This window comes from Paralichthys olivaceus, chromosome 19 (genome assembly GCF_024713975.1).
Source record: "Paralichthys olivaceus isolate ysfri-2021 chromosome 19, ASM2471397v2, whole genome shotgun sequence".
Taxonomy (NCBI): domain Eukaryota; kingdom Metazoa; phylum Chordata; class Actinopteri; order Pleuronectiformes; family Paralichthyidae; genus Paralichthys; species Paralichthys olivaceus.
This window is the reverse complement of record NC_091111.1, coordinates 14,880,341-14,897,107: the sequence shown is the minus strand read 5'-3', so window position 1 is coordinate 14,897,107 and position 16,767 is coordinate 14,880,341. Positions and strand designations below refer to the sequence as shown.

Genomic DNA, 16,767 nt, shown 5'->3' with positions numbered 1-16,767 from the left:
TTGTTTCGGGGGATCTGTTGGTGTTGTTTTTGTGATCTTGCTGACGGCTAATAAAAAGCAAAGAACAGACTGAGGTGAAAGCGTTGCCTCCACTGAGTTGAAATATCAATTTTAATATCAATTCTTCTAAATCCCTCAGTTAATTTTAAGACCTTTCAAACAAATCTGGACTGAGAACTTAGTGTTTGTTATTTTCTCTCTTTATTTTTAGCTCCTGGAGCTGTTTGACAGTGAGGACCCGAGGGAGAGGGACTTTCTGAAGACCATCCTGCATCGGATTTACGGAAAGTTCCTGGGCTTACGAGCCTTCATCAGAAAGCAGATCAACAATATCTTCTTGAAGTAAGTAAAACTCTACAATGGAGAGGAAAATGCAGCAGTAAGGTTTATTATAAGACACAGCTCTCAACACTTTCCCATCAGTCTGATACAGTTTGCATTTGTACATTCCAGGGGTAACTGTCTATTTCACAGCAGTAGTCAATGATTCCAGAAAAAAAAAATCTTCCAACAGCTCCCTTAAGGTTCGGGATGGATTTTCTAGTCCTGGTCTTCACTCTACCCTATTGTGCAATGAGCCATCCAAGAAATATATAATTTTAACACCAATTCATCACAAACTGAGGGAGCAGAAAAAGTAATGCAGATGGAGACCTCCTATTCCAATCTGCAGCACTTTGACTCTTTACTGCTCCTGTTGCTGCGTGACAATGGGCCTCAGATGATTGAAACAGGGGACACTTGATGTCGTTAACAACAGGCAACGTGGTAAAATGGGTGCACGCACTTTAACCATCTGCCACTTATGATAAAAATAGTGCCACAGTTGCCAGGCTCTATCTGTACATACCACACACACATGGGTTAGCAAACAGGAGGTGAATGATGTATGATCGTTAAGTTACGTAAGAGCAGCGGCAATTTAAATAATTTTTCCTATGTCTAAATATGATCCATTTTCCACTATGGGGATGGTCACGGTGGGGAAGTGAAGCTCACAGATGCACTGAGGCACCAGGACATGCAAAGGTTAGAAAACATATAAGTCAATGCAGGAAAGCAAGTGCAGCGGAGATGCTGTTGTTTCATCTCCTGGTACCAGTCAGCCGCTGCAAATGAGACAAAGGATGACCAAAAAAAGAGCATCACAGTAATTTAGCGGAGAGGGATTTGAGGCATTTGACATTTGAATCTTCAAATCATTGAATGAGAGAAATGTTCAGTGATATTTCTTACCAACTGTTGTCAGCAGTGTCAATCTGATTATTAGGGCTGGGCAATAAAATAATATAAAAAATGATTAAATATAACAAAAGTCCAAAGTCGATATAATTTGTATGCATCGTTCAAACTCAAGAGATCTAACACGTAATCGACCAACCTCAGATTTGTCAAATGTTTTGCTGTTTGTCAAGTGTTTGTCATCATCTGAAGAAGAGTTTAAAACCACAAACTTCTCTCAGGAGCAAAAGTCTGTTTTTAAGTAGCAATGTGACGAGTATTGACTGGTTGATATAATTGCTGGCCTTATCGCCAAACCATAATGATAATCAAATCATAAATATTTTAATGTTGGATCAGATGATTTCAAGCTTTTTTTCTCAAGTGATCACTGTTTGCTGTCTGTGATACTTTAATGGCAGCACACATGCAAACAGACAGATTCCTTTGAGGCGGAAGGGGCGTGAAACAGACTAATTTTACAGAGTAGTGGGCTGCATGTGTGAGAATCCAGTGAAATTCTATTATCCAACTCCTACGTGAGGCTGACGATGTATAAAAAGAACACGGCAGTGGCCTGAATCAATTGTTCCCAGCAGTGAGCTCTGTTTTTAGAGTTGTGATGCCGTGGTGTGTTTCATAATTTCTGTCGTCAATATGTTTGTGGCTTTCACAGGTTCATCTATGAAACCGACCACTTCAACGGAGTCGCTGAGCTGCTAGAAATCCTGGGAAGGTGAGTAACCATGTGTGTGCAGGTGACATAAAGTTGGTCATGTTGGAAATAGACAGAAAATTAATCATTTTTGATATTGTATTATTGATTTAGTTATTTTTCAAGTCGAGAGGATTTGATATTTCGCTTTAAGTGAATTCTTTGAGTTTTTAACTGTTGGTTGGATTTTTTTTCAATTTTTATATTATTATAATCATGTTTTCTCAATATTTGTTTTTTAATCATCAGTATGAAAGAAAGCAGATCTGTTTTATTCTACCATAGTTTTGCTTGAGACAAAGTCCAGGGTTTAAGGTTTTAAATTGGCTTGTGCAGAAAATTCTCTTTCTGATGATGTAGAAGACTTTTGCTCTCTCGCTGTCTCAAACTAAAAGTCGCCTCAGGGCTCTTTTTTTCTTCTACTTTGAATTCCCTTCATATTTCTTCTCCTCTTCAGGAACTGGGTATATTCACATCTATGCTCTGCTCTCGTCCTGCAGTATTTGTTTTTTAGCTGCTGTAATCTGACATGGTTCCGTTGTGCTCTGTTTACAGTATCATCAACGGCTTTGCGTTACCTCTGAAGGCAGAGCACAAACAGTTCCTGATGAAAGTGCTCATCCCGTTACACACAGCTAAAGGACTGGCGCTTTTCCACGCTCAAGTAGGAAAAACTGTCTTCAACATTATATCTATTATCCTGTCATGAATCACATGAATGTTTGCTTCACATTGTCAGACAGTGTGTTTGTTTGGAAGCCGTGGGTTTGTAATAAAATATTGATGTATGTTTGATTAAAAAAGACTTTAGAGAATTTATACAAACTGTCTTTAGTTATTGTCTTATCAGGATTTAACACTGTCATGTAATCTCTTTACTACAGCACCGTCTAGTGGCTTTGAAATGTAAATGCACTGGCTCATTGATTTATTATTTGACATTGATTCTCACAGTATCACAGTGAGAACTTATAAAATGATCACAGTCCAGATTGAATGGATTTGGACATTTTTCACTTCAGGCTCCTTTGCTGTCAATGACTCCTCACAGTCTTTGACCTGCAGACATTTTATATTTTTTGTGGTGATGCTCTCCCAGGATTCACTGCAGCGACCTTCAGCTCTCGTTGGTTGTGGAGTCTCTCTGTCTTAAGTCAGGAGAGATCAGGTGAATAATTCAGCCAGCGGAGAATATTCCACTTCCTGAATTCATGGGTTTCTTCAGCATTTAGATAAGGATCATTGTCCTGTTGCAGTGAAATCATCAATAAATGCCAGTGCCTCGGTTGCATCTCCCCTGACAATCTTCACTGTTTTATGAAGTGTTATTGAGTTGATTTTCAGTGTTGTGGGTACAGACTGTACATTAATGTGTTTTCTTCTGTATCACTCAGCTGGCCTACTGTGTGGTTCAGTTCCTGGAGAAGGATCCTACGCTCACTGAACCGGTACTTTTTTTCTGTTTTTAAGTCATTCCACCCACTCAAAGCTCAAACTCTCAAGCAATAAATTAGTCAACAATGCAGAGGAATTTGTAGCAGGTGCTAGTAACCACCCACTCAAACAGACTGTTGAAGTGTTTTTTGACATTAAAGAAAAATTCTATTTTGTCTGTGCAGGTGATCCGTGGCCTGCTGAAGTTTTGGCCTAAAACCTGCAGCCAGAAAGAGGTACTCTGCATGTCTGTGTAAATACACTTATTACAGTTGTTAACATTCTGCTTCATACTCTAAACATCTTATCCCGTTAGGTGATGTTTCTTGGTGAAATTGAGGAGATTCTGGACGTCATCGAGCCGACACAATTCATTAAAATCCAGGAGCCGCTGTTCAAACAGATTTCTAGATGCGTGGCCAATCCACACTTTCAGGTGAGAATGAAAACAGACTTTAAATCATCAGCAAGGTCTGAAAGAGGCTTTTGTCCTCTCGTCCATTCACAAGTTCCTTTGTCAGGTGTGAAGCGTATTCAGCAGAAGGCTCATTCATTTCTCCATCTGTCGGTTTTAATTTTTTTTTTTTGTCTGTGTCCTCTCAGGTAGCAGAGCGAGCGCTTTACTTCTGGAATAACGAGTACATCCTCAGCCTCATTGAAGAGAACATAGACAGGGTCCTTCCCATCATGTTCGGTAGCCTCTACAGAATCTCCAAGGAGCACTGGAACCCGTACGTATTCAGACTGATTTCACTATAATTCATACACAGAAACATTTGCTAAGCTAAATTACCATTGTAACTCTTATTGAGGTATTCAGATCCGCTGTTGTTATCAAACACATCTTATTCAGTTGTGATTATGTACATTGTTCCATTTTTTGTCATGTTTTGAGGTTTCAGTTGCCTCCTTCAAAACAGTGGATGTGAAAGTAATTTGTGTTGCAGAGTTTTTTTTAAAAACACATTTGAAACAACAGCATTCAAGAACTTACTGGCTGTAATTTACAGAACAGCTGTAGTCATTTTTCTATTATTAGAAGTGAAATTAAATGTTGTGATAAACAGTTTAACACTGTGACTGATGCCAGCGTTTCTCTGCAGGACAATCGTAGCTCTGGTCTATAACGTGCTGAAGACGTTGATGGAGATGAACTGTACTTTGTTTGATGAGCTGACGTCCTCCTATAAAGCAGATAGACAACGGTGAGTACCCAATACTTTGTGGTAATTAATTGGTATTAAAATGTCTTAAACCCCTGCAGAAACACGTCTGCTCCAGAAATGAATGGAATCTTCCATTGGTCCAAATCACCACAAAATTTCATAGAAATCTTTTAATAGTTTTTGAGTAATGTGGCTCAGAGACAAACATGCAAACGACATTTAAAAATAAACCAGCTTCGAGGAAGTAACATAAAATGCAAAACAAGACAAATGCAAAAATATAGCAAACAGTTTGGTTTTTCACGAGTCATGAACAAAGGAGAGTTTGTTATTATATTTTTTTTTATATAACCCTCTTCCAGGGGTCCCTTCTGGATCACATCCAGATAAAGCTTTAGTCAGGTGTGTGATAAAAGTGTGATAAAATACAGAATTTGAGTCATGTCCTATTTATACCTAATATTTTTGCAGTGCTCACAAGTAAAACGTATTTAAAATGTTTTCCTCTCAGGGAGAAGAAGAAGGAGCAGGAGAGGGATGAGCTGTGGAAGAAGCTGGACGAGCTGAGACTCAGCGACAGCGCCCTGGTCCAGAACAACAGCCACGGGCTCCAGAACAACAATAACAACAACAACAACAACAACAATAGCAGCAGTAGTAATAACGATGACGCCGAGGACAAGCGTCCTACTGCTGCTGCCGTCGCCACAGACGACAAAGAGCCTGACGTCAGTGTGGCAGCCAATGAGAGCACTCCATGTGACAAATGACACCGGATGTTTTTTTTTTATTCCGTACCGGTTTGACACCGTGTGCAGGACCGTCAGTGGAGGATTGACGGAGACGGAATAACACAAATTACACCTCAGCAGTATATTACATCTACTTAGAGTGACTTAGAACGCCAGCATTTCTTTGGCAGAAAAAAAAATATATATTTCAACCTAAGACTATTTTTGGATGTGACAGTGTGGCAACAGTATATTGTTTATTTGTCTGATCAAAGATTTATCCTTTCACATTTAGTTTCTTAACTGAAGAGGATTTTATTTGTTCTATTCGTTGTATGATACACGGGGGAGGGCAGAAAATAATTATGACTTGAATTCAATGTTTCCGATTGTGCTGCACTTAGACGAGCTGAATAGCTATTTAAAGATGTCTATTTTTTAAATGTGCTTTTCCCACTTGCTGCCAACACATGGGTGCAAAACCTTAAGGAAGAAATGTACTGCAGACTTTGGGAGTATGTGGGGCAAATGGGACCAGACCCATAGTTAAGACAGTTAGTGTCCATTAATGTACAGTAAAGGGCTGTTGTCAGAAGCAGGAGAAGCTGGAAGATGAATCTCTGGGGATATGGGTGAATGAGGCCAAAGACGTTAAAGACAAAATGATCCCAGCTATGGTTAAATCAATGAATGACTCTAGTTGAGACGGTGCAGTTAAAACTGGTTCACAATTATTCGAGTAAATGTAAAAAATATTTGTTTGTGTTGCAGGTGTCGGTAAATATTTTTGTCTGAACAAAATAGGAAGCCAGTCTGTGCATCGATGTCCCACCGTTACCCAATCGTGAGTCAGGCTCAGCTGTCAATCAAGATGTTTCACTCGTTTTTATAGCATCAAATAACCAATTAAAACCAAACTTGCTGGAAAAAATGAGCAATTGTGTGATAAGAACTACACAAAATGACAAGAAATCATCTTATTATATTTCACAAGTATTTTGACTTTTTGTTTATGAGCTATACTGCAGCCAGCCACTAGGGGGTGATCGAGATTCTTCTCTTTATGGGAGCTGTCAGACAGGAAACTGCTAGCTAAGCTCTGTCCCAGTCAGGAAATGGTCTGGGTCATGACAATTCATTATGGTTTTTGTACAGATTAAATAAACAAGACAAGCTGGACCCCCTCTTCTTCATGCTAAGCTAAGCTAACTGTAGCTTCATTTTTCTTAAGAGGAGTGTGCGACCCTCTCACCAAACTCAGCAAGAAAGCAAACATTTCCCCAACAATTGAAGTATTTGTAAATTACAACAAACAAACATGAGACCTACAGTGCTATATATTTTTCTAGAGTGTCGACGAGGCAAATACTTTTTCTTTCCAATGCAGGATGTGCTTGAGTGTGTATTAGATGAGTGCGTATTTGTGTATATGTCAATCTGGAGGCTACTTAAAGGGAAATGCCACTCAGTTTAATATTGTATGTACAGTGTGATGTCTCTGTGGTCTAGGAAAGTGCAGTCACTGCTTATAGGAGCATAAATGTTAATCTCCATCAAAGCTGTTACCACCACCGAGCTGTTTTTTTTTTTTTTTTTTTACAATTCACGCGACTGATTTTGTGTATCTATGAGTTTCTATATCCTAACAGTCTCGTTATGACTTAGTGATATAAAGACCTTCATTTTAACACCAGAAAATCTTACAAGTAATCTTTAATCCTCTAATCCAGACTTTATAACCTCGCACACGCTTTTACTCTCCATGTTCTGATGTTGGAGGTTGACTAACGTGCTTATTGATGTAATCTGACTGCCACAGATCATAGGAAAGACCTCTGAGAGTTTGTTTAGTAATTGAATGGTGTTCCCTCTGAGCCTGGGTGTGTCTGCTCTCTTAAGTTCATATTTAAGGTCCAGTCTTCTCTGATGCCTTTCTGTCAGTACAGCATTCCAGCCTCTGTGACGTTGAAAAAGAAGCCTGCGTGACGAACCTGTCTTCTGATCGCAGATCTTATTTAGGTTTCACCATCAAATAAAGTCTATTTTATCTTTGTACTCAAAACGGAACCATCAGCCTGTTCTGTTCCTTTTTTTTTTTTTTTTCCCCCTTTGCAAATATGTGTTCGCCTGCAGTACATTGTGGAGGTCAGTAGGTGGTGCAAGATAATTTGCTATGCCTTTGGTCAGCACAAAATTCCTGACCAGTGCTTTATATGACAAATGGATAAATGCTTAAACAGTAATCATTTTATTTATGAGGTTTTTTTTCTTTTTCAAAGTAAACCTGAGTTGAGCTGGAGAAAAAAGGAAAAAACATATGACACAAAAAATCACATTTCTAAAATGTTGAAAATGAAAACATCCTCTCATCCTGTGAGTCTAAAACTTAACAGATACACCCATTTATTTTAATATTCCTCCACAATAAAAACGTCTACGTTCATAACCCTGCACCTTTTAAAAAGAAAACGTAACGTTGATATAAGAAGATAAAGTGAGTCCAAACCATTTTGACTCTGATCTTGCTCCTGAGTGCAGCAGAAGTGTGGGAGACATTCAACCGTCTTTTCCCGAAGATCTATGTTTGGTTTATGAAACATGAAATGGAATCAATTCCTTCAGGGCAGATAAAAGCATCAACAGCATCCAGCATCTCTCGTGGGAAACGTGTACAGTTGTGCATCGTGATTTGCAACACGTGAGGCCACTTCAGGGCTGGCCCTGTATCTGGTGTTTCTCTGGATCACTGACCCCAAGATAAACACGTCTCCACTGTGTGACCGCTCGCTGATGAAGGAGGAACTACTCTGTTTTCTCCCCGAGACATAACTCAAGGCTGCAGAGCTGCTTCTGAGAACAGACCTGTTTAGAAAGAAAGACAGAACAATAGATAGACAGATAGATTGACAGCTAAACTGCTGAAAAAGAGTAAAAACATATTCCTCTCTGAAGGGTGTGATCAGAACCCTGTGATGCTGGATAGTCTGTTCTGTCACACAGGCTGCAGTGACACCTTTTCACCACCAGGACTCCAAACTCCTGCTGCCTGTCCTCTGGTCAGCTGGTACTGACGGTTACCATGGCGACACTCCCGCCTCCATATAAGAAAGTGAGCCTGCTTCCACACACACACACACACACATGCACACACATACATGCACATGCACGCACACACTTAAGTCCTTTGGAGACAAGTCCGGAGTTTTTAGCCGCAACAACCGATGTCTCTGAGTGAAAACAGGACCGAGTTCACCTCCAAACTGTCCCCAGCTGCGGACACATGTGTGGGACTGGCCATCCTCTCCGTCGGTATGTACATCCACCTGCTCCGTGAGCATCCACCTCCTCATCCACCTGCTCCGTGACGAGCCACTCGAGTTTCAAATTGACCTGAAAACTGTGATGATGGGATCTGAGCTGTTAAAAACACTGAGCTGCAAACTTTTAATCGGAGGAAAAGATTCATTGACTTCACTTGGAAACTGATTATACTTTCAGCAAAGTGACGCTTGATACTCCTCAAGGTTGTAAAAAAAATGTTTGTCTCCTCTTTATGATCTGTCTGTCTCTTTTAAAGCTCTGTGATCTTTAGATTGTAAATAATTCAAGTCCCACATTTTTTAGTCACATTCTGAATTTTAAATAATTTGAAATAGATCATTTTGTTATTTGTTATTGCCAGCGCTCTTCTGTGCAGTTGTAAATCATGTTGCATAAATGCTTAATGTATAAATGTATGAAGTCGTTCTGAAGAAATGTCAGGAAATTTAGCTTTTGGCATAAATGTGTATAGAGAAAATTGAACTAACATCTGTTTGTGAGGCTTCATGGTCAAACAAAAGTAATGAAGGTTTGTTTACATGCTTGTGTTACACTCAGTGCTCATTACACTTCAGTTAGTAAGGAGTAATTAAACCAATGAGTGTGTTTCAGTAATGCCGCTGTAACTGTTGAAATGTAAAGTAGTTGTTCTGCCTGCTGCTCTGACACAGTCTCCAAACGCCTGTGAGATAAAAATAAAATAAAATTTAAAAGAAAATATATATATGGTGATATTAAATATTAAATAAAGTAATATCTGGTTAGATTTTTCCCCCCCTCCTTTTGATGATATTCTGGAGGTTTTAATTTTTCCATTTATGTTCAATTTAATTTGAAATAAAAAAAAAAAAAGAAGAGCAGAAACTCTGAAAGACACTGCTGTGAATATTTTTTACACTTGGCTGAGGTGGTCGAAAATGCCGCCTCTACAAAAGCACAATGCAAAGTGCAATGAAGCTTGTGACCTGAAGACATCCACCGATGCTCGTGCTCCAGGGATCCACTCGACAAGTATCTACAGATCCAATTAGAGACGCTTTGATTTTCAAGACCTGCTGTCAACAAATCCCACGGAGAAACCAGAACCAACAGTGAAGTCGTCTTATGAGGAAACCTTTTTCTTGTAAAACCAACAAAAAACACATAGACGAGCCACACTGCTGAACTTCATGATGAAAATGAGCAATGTCGTTTATTTTTAGTATAAATCGCAGTAGAGCACCAATAGACTGCATCATGAAATAGTCCATAACAAACACTATGTTTATTCCTGTGTGAGTAGCAGAAACAAAAATAATACACAACAGCATCAGTTGTCACCTTCGCAATTAGTGCGGTCCTGTGACACACATATATAGTCTACACACAGGGAGGACATATAGGTAGCTGGATACAATAAGACAAGGTCATTTATATCATGGGGGACGTCAACCTCAAGATCGGTGGTTTAACGCCGAGCTCCTGCAGTCCCAAGTGTCTGATGGCTCTGCCGTTTTATAATTGGAGTGTTGTGTGACTTTGACATGTGTGAATTTAGTGTAAAGTGCTTTGAGCAGTCGGTATGTCTTGAGAAGTGTTCTATAAATACACTACCATTAAAGGTCCAGTGTGTAAGATGTGGGTGAAAGGGAACTATTGGCAGAAATGTAATGTAGAATAATCCTCATGATGTTTTCACTAGTTTGTTTCATCTAAATTGTACGAATTGTAGTTTCCTTTACCACAGAAAAGACCCTTTATATTTAAATACTTTATATTTACATCGAGGGGACCCTCTCTACGGAGGCAGCCATGTTTTTTACAGTGGTTCAAACTGGACAAACTAAACACAACAACAGGTTCTTTTCATGTTTGGAAGCAGAGGGTGAGGTGAGGGGTGTTCAGCTGCAACATGCAACTTCAACACTAGATATCACTAAATTCTACACACTGAACCTTTAAACCACATAAAATTTATTTACTTCTCTGTGAAATCATCCATTGTTAATCAGCCTTTTTTGCATTTAACACAGATTTCTTCTATCGGGAACTGAAGCAGACATGACCTTTCAGTATCAAACTAAAGTCACAAGCCCAATTATACGATATATAATTCTGGAAACTGGTTTGGTTTTGGCAGCAGGCAGCGACAAAAAAACGAAAAGGTTTGATAAACAAACTGTGCACTAGTGATAACGTGGTGGAGGTCCTTTGTCACTTAGCAGCTTAAAGGTTCAGTGTGTGAGATTTAAGTGAAAGGATTGATTCTGATTCTTCTTCCCCCTCTGTAGTTCTGCTCTCTATTCTAGGCAATGGGCTGGTCCTGGTCATCTGTTACCGCAGGAGGAAGAAGATGGTGGGCTCGGAGCTGCTGTGCGTCAACCTGGCCGTGGTCGACTTCTTCGGCTGCATCTGCTTCTACCCGCTCTCCATCGTGTCCTCGTTCCACCACGTGTGGCTGGGCGGAAACGCCACGTGCATCTACTACGGCTTCGGCTGCTACATCTTCGGACTGTGCGGCATGTTCACCATCATGGCCATCAGCATCACGCGCTACCTGAAGACCTGCTACAGCTTGCTCTACAGTGAGGGTTGCTCTTTATCGGAGCTGTCAATATTAATTTCTTTATATTTATGAATATACACGTATTATATATGAATTATTATTAATTTAATTAATTTAATATTATTCAATTTATATAGTTATTCATCATTTGTATCCCTGTGCTTCCTCTTTTACGTTTGCTATTCCTTATAGCATATGAAATATACAGTCTGAATAAATACGTTTCGTTCATCTTTACAGCCGTGTGGTTGGAAGGAACTAGCATCCGCATAGCGTGCTGTGCCATCTGGGTGGTCGCCACCGTGTGGTCCAGCTTCCCCCTCTTTGGCTGGGGCGAGTACGTTCCCGAGCCTTATGGACTGTCCTGCACCATTGCCTGGAGGGGTTATCACACCTCGGCAAAGGACGCCTTCTACGTCATCTGCTCCTTCGCCTGCTTCACGCTGGTCCCTGTGGTCCTCATCGTGGTGTCCCAGTGTCAGATCCTCTACAAGGTGTCCAGCTTCGCCTACTCGCTGTCTGCCAGAGGCATCCGCAACAACCTGCGGCAAACTGAAAAACGGCTCTCCATGGTCAGTGATGTGGCGTGGTGGAAAGAACGTCACTTATGTGCATTGTAGTTTATGTTGGTGTGCATCGGTCAGGCCTGTAAACCTGAGACACATTGGTATCAAGTCAGATTTATGCCACAAGTATGAGAACCTGAGAATCAACTCGAGCCCACGTGATGTGGTACCGAACTTGTCCTAAATTAATTGGTACCAGGTTCGAGACTTGCACTGACGATGGTTGTGGCTTGACTCGGCAATGGAGCTGAAACACTATTGGACAGGAGACGTGGTTGGAGTTTTTACTTTGACGAGACTCGAATGAACCACATGTCAGTGTCACTCTGCAGAATATCCTTCATTCGATCTGTTGCTGTGCGTGTACGTGTCTGTTTCTGTGTTTTCATTATGACGTATTTGCGGAATATTTTAGATTTGTTCTGCGTCATCCGTTTGACAAATCACTGCATTATTCACTCAGCATTGATGTAGTGTTGCATTATCAATAACTGCCGTGTTGTTTCTGCTTTTCTGTACGTTGACCGTGTGACCACAGATGTCATTTGTCTGGAGTCCAGTCATTATTCATGTGACTTGCAGAGATGAATTGTCAGGAACAGATTGACAGCTTGATGATTGCTTCAGTTTTTCTAAAGGAACAAGTCTCCCAGGACACTGTTGTACGTGACAATCCTTGTAACACCATGAACAATGATTCACTGAGTGTTTCCAGTCGAGTAACTTTCTGTTATCTGTTGCTTCCTCTTCCAGATGTTTTTCTGCATCAGCCTGGGTTTTGTTATCGCCTGGGCTCCGTACGCCATTGTGTCCTTCCTCTTCATTTTCCACAAGGACCACAGGTACATGGCTCCTGAGGGTTTCGTTTTCCCGGCCCTCTTCGCCAAAAGCTCCCACATCTACAACCCCTTCATCTACTTCTACTTCAACAAGACCTTTCAGCGGGAGCTGCGCTGTCTGCTCCTCTCACTCTGCCCTAAGCTCGGGGGGAACCGAGTGGGGGTCCACAACAGTGCGGGCCATCAAGCCCCAATCCCCATCCACATTCAGCTCCAGGAACGGGGCCGCATCCAAAAGAGGAACTTTGGCTTGTCTCAGGACAGAACTCACAGTAAGACCAAGAGCAAAGACAAACTGACGTACGCCAGTGGCAACCATTTCCACCATCAGCCAGTGTATGTCTGCTGGGCGTCCACATCGAAAACCACCCCCATTCACTTGGACAATAAACTTGACAAAGACTGCCTACCTGTCTCTATATGACGTTTAATCACAGACAAGCTGGTCCTGTGTTGTGTTACTGAAGTCTCAGAAAATAATCAGGCTCCATAATAACCTGGAGAAGTAAAACAAAGATTCAGGGCTCACAACTTAAAAAGTTGTCATATTCAACAATTCAGTGTTATACAATGTGTGAAAACACAGGTCTGACTACCGTCAGCAATGTAATGCAGGCTTCATCCTTTTTGTCTCATCACAGATTTGAGGGACCTACATCAACACTGACACGTTTTCATTTTAAATCAACGTTTGAAGCCAAAACGATCTCCGTCCACACGGGCGATTTAGCTCCATATCAGTAATAATCCCTATTCACACTAATGTACCTGAATATGCATATCACTGGACCACTCACGTACACTGGGCAGGTGTGTGCCGCTGTAAACAGGAAGTAGATCGTCTACTCTGCAGCACCCCAGGAGTTTTCAGACTAAAACGTGTCCAGAAGTGTTTCTCAACTTCTCTTTTTTAGGTGCTTAAGAAAACTAATTGCAGCAGCAGTCATGTGTTTTAAAACTAAATATGCAGTCATGTGGATGAAGCCAGAGAGAGACAACCTCTCGCTCACTGGATACGTGTTTGCCAGTTGTTAATAATGGACCAGTTCCATTAAGGTGAAGTATCAGTGAAGTACAGTAGTTCTCCAGTTTTTATTGTACCAGATTGTTTTCAGCATTTTCTCACATTTTACAGTAAAGATGATTAATTAGGTAAAAAAAATCATGATGAATGTCTGAGCCATAAGTACAAGAGAGAAACTGTTTCTGAGGTTAAGCTTTGATACGTCCAACTTTGGATCTAATTTACAGAGAGATGCCTAAAAAAACCATTGTGTGTTATATGGACTTCTCAAATCTGACAAAGATAAACTGTGTAAACATTTTATGGATGTGGTGTTATATTGTCAATACACAGTATTTTGGTGTGAATGTTCACAGGTCGTAAACATGCGAGTCTTTATCGTCTCTACTACCTGTACCACACGATGTGACCGTAGTACCAGAAAGGTGTAGTTTATCCAGGATTGTGCTTTATTCATGATGTTGTCTATGTATCCATGCTGCCATTCAGTGTTTCAGCCAATTATTGTGTCTTGCACTGCTTGAACAATTATGTTATTGAAGCATTCACAAGTATAAGTAGAACCCTGTGCTCGTTCTGTCGTTCAGTCTCCACATGTACAACTTACAATATGCTGAAGTATCAAACATGCATAGGTATATATATATATATATATATATATATATATATATATACAGTTACTGTTTTACTGTGGTAGTTTAGTGTGTGTGTGTGTGTCAGAAGTCGTTATCATCTTTACTATAAATTACAACAAATAAAAATTAAAACACAACCAAATATATAGAACATGAAATAAGAAAAATAAATAAACATAAATGCAATATCTTTTAATGCATTGTTCATCCTGTTAAATGTTGCAGGTTTGTTGATGCAGGGGTGCTGCCAACATATCCTGCTGCAAATCATCAATGGATGCAGTCGTCGCATGCACGGCTGTGCAGACAAAGCAAACGAGCTGACTTAAGGAACCAAACATGATAAAGGCGGTGACATTTCATTTTAATGTGGCATGAAACTCCAGGGAGATAGGGTGTCAAACTGTTCCCCTGAAAGGTCTTTAAAGATGAGCAGTGAGATGTTTAGCCAGGCTTTGTGCATGTACTTCTGATTATGTAACCTCTCCACAATAGGCTGCATTGATGAGCTGCAAAGCAACGCAATGTTTTCTTCCACCATCCGACCTATTGTTGCATTTTCCTGTGCAAACATGCGATAGGGTTTCACAGGGAATCTAACACAGGGACATACACACACCCGTAATAAAATGATTTTAAAAGCAATGATTGGTTTTCAGTGCTCAGGTTAGTGCACGTAAAAGTCTGCGTCTGGAACATTGTTGTGCAACATAATTGTGCAGAATCACATTTACCGTAATGCGCATCACCAGAAACGGAAGCCTGTCTCAAAAGTAGATCCATTAAAGTCGTTTGAAATAATTTAATTGCGGCCATTAGAGTAAATGGAATACATCTGTAGAAGTAGCCCATTACTGCCACTCCGACAGACAGCCAAAACAGGGACCTAGTTAGAATTGGCTCCCTGCTGAGCTTTGACAACTGGAATAAAACTAGTACTTTTCATAGCAGCAGTAAATGGAGTCCTCCAGGACTGGGGCCAACTGAAAACGCTAGGAACTTTAGTGCTGTTAGTTTGTTTAATTGTGCTCCTGCTTACAAGTTACCACTAGAGTTTGCATGTTTTCTTGCAACCTGTCACGTTAAATAGAAACAGATCGTGATCGATGTACTAAAACATTTTTAAAAACAGTGAGTGAGTTTGATGTGTAGCTGTTTGAAAGTAGCTGAGTTACTTAATGTTAAATGAATGTTAAATAATGACATGAGGGAAGTTAACAGAAAAGAGAAAAGAATCTGGAATCCTTTTCCAGATATCTTCAGAAAAAAAAACCAACAAAAGAAGATCTCTTTACCACTACGACACCATTCCATGTCCCACGCATTCACATGATCCGTTACCACTGTAGACACATATTGGTCAGTGCAGCTTTGAGGTTAAGCCGATCGGGAGTGTGAGGTTCGTCTAATACCTGCAAATGTGGACGACTGAAAGGCAAAAATAATGAATTAATTTATGATCCGTGCAATGAATATGATTAAAGCAGGTCACCCCTGTGGTCTGCACTCAAGGCTACCCCTGCTTTGTGCTAATTAAGATTAAGATTCCTTTTTATTATCCCACAATAATGCACACATGTATATGAATATGTGCATTCAAATCAATGCACATATTCACATAATCAAGAGTTGAATTATATGTTCTATAGGTTAAATTGCATGAACTTTAGATAGTGGCCCGGGCTTTGATTAGACTAGAAGTGTCCGTGACTCATCACAGCTCATTATGCACAATGACAACCAACTCCACATAACCGCTTCATTGTCTTCGCTTCAGTGTCTCTTAACACACATTCAGTTCCAATCATGTAAAACGTACTGTGAGCGTATGACTTCAGGATCGTGTATATTTTATTTTTATAAGATATTCATTTTAATAGAAAATGATGTCATGTCGAGCTAAAAGAAGTCATCTCTGCATGGTCCCATAGAGCTAAAGACACAAACTCAAGCTTATACACACTTAAAGCTATTTAATGATCATAGGATGTAAATGACATCATCATGAGGTCACTATGAAGTCAGAAAATGATGTAATGTAGTAATGCATTCACTTTTGAAACCACAAGCTACATCTTATATCGATTAAACAATCATTCGTCATCATGTGCTGCCTCTCCGACACTTTTCCTCCAGTTGTTGAACTCACTTGTTGCTGTCAGTTGAAGTTTGTGTGTTTAACACTGTAGTGTAATTTCTAATGCAAAGTAAACTAGTTATTTCAGAGTAGGTTTGTGTGTGTACACCTATTCATGTGAGTACGAGGGGGGTTGGGGCTGATCTGTTTTTTCTGTACACCCTGGCTGTCACAGCATCTCACCCTCGTTAGCCCAGAAATGGGGACGAGGCGGCCCGGGCCTGATGGGACGCACGGCGATCTCATTATGAGAGGAAGCAGCCCCACTGGAGCATAACAGGACAGGCTGGGTGTGAGGGGGTGGGGGTGAAGGGGAGGAGGGACCTGGCTCGGATCAGAGTGGCACTGTGGGTTCAGGTCAGGCACAAAAACCCATCTCCTCTTTGTGCTCCAGCCCGGCCTCCATTGTTCGAAACCTCATTAGCACCATTTA

At 40.5% G+C, this 16,767-nt stretch overlaps 2 protein-coding genes across 3 annotated transcripts in view; both read left to right on the top strand.

Annotated features, from left to right (window-relative positions):
- ppp2r5a (protein phosphatase 2, regulatory subunit B', alpha isoform) overlaps nt 1-7,329 on the top strand; it is a 31,888-nt gene extending 24,559 nt beyond the window's left edge. Inside the window, exons 5-13 of the mRNA XM_020097572.2 lie at nt 212-342; nt 1,898-1,957; nt 2,492-2,600; nt 3,331-3,384; nt 3,556-3,606; nt 3,687-3,806; nt 3,974-4,101; nt 4,474-4,575; nt 5,048-7,329. Coding sequence (XP_019953131.1) covers nt 212-342; nt 1,898-1,957; nt 2,492-2,600; nt 3,331-3,384; nt 3,556-3,606; nt 3,687-3,806; nt 3,974-4,101; nt 4,474-4,575; nt 5,048-5,306 — 1,014 coding nt within the window. The 3' untranslated portion in view covers nt 5,307-7,329. The remainder of the gene's footprint in view (nt 1-211; nt 343-1,897; nt 1,958-2,491; nt 2,601-3,330; nt 3,385-3,555; nt 3,607-3,686; nt 3,807-3,973; nt 4,102-4,473; nt 4,576-5,047) is intronic.
- A 1,025-nt stretch (nt 7,330-8,354) lies between these two features.
- On the top strand, nt 8,355-14,390 carry opn8c (opsin 8, group member c). Of its 2 annotated transcripts, none has more exons than XM_069514735.1 (4): nt 8,355-8,576; nt 10,859-11,152; nt 11,374-11,705; nt 12,453-14,390. In XM_069514735.1, exons 1-4 carry the CDS (start codon nt 8,489-8,491, stop codon nt 12,960-12,962), a joined length of 1,224 nt encoding a protein of 407 aa, XP_069370836.1. In that variant the 5' UTR covers nt 8,355-8,488; the 3' UTR covers nt 12,963-14,390. The 2 variants fall into 2 exon arrangements, with proteins under 2 accessions (XP_069370836.1, XP_069370837.1); XM_069514736.1 differs by having other exon boundaries at nt 8,393-8,791.
- Nucleotides 14,391-16,767: the final 2,377 nt, after the last annotated feature.

Bases quoted from the DNA above. Each gene is read 5' to 3' on its own strand.
- opn8c (XM_069514735.1), top strand. From the start codon at position 8,489: ATGTCTCTGAGTGAAAACAGGACCGAGTTCACCTCCAAACTGTCCCCA. The intron at 11,153-11,373 runs GTGAGGGTTGCT...TCATCTTTACAG, and splicing joins CTGCTACAGCTTGCTCTACA to CCGTGTGGTTGGAAGGAACT. The intron at 11,706-12,452 runs GTCAGTGATGTG...TTCCTCTTCCAG, and splicing joins CTGAAAAACGGCTCTCCATG to ATGTTTTTCTGCATCAGCCT.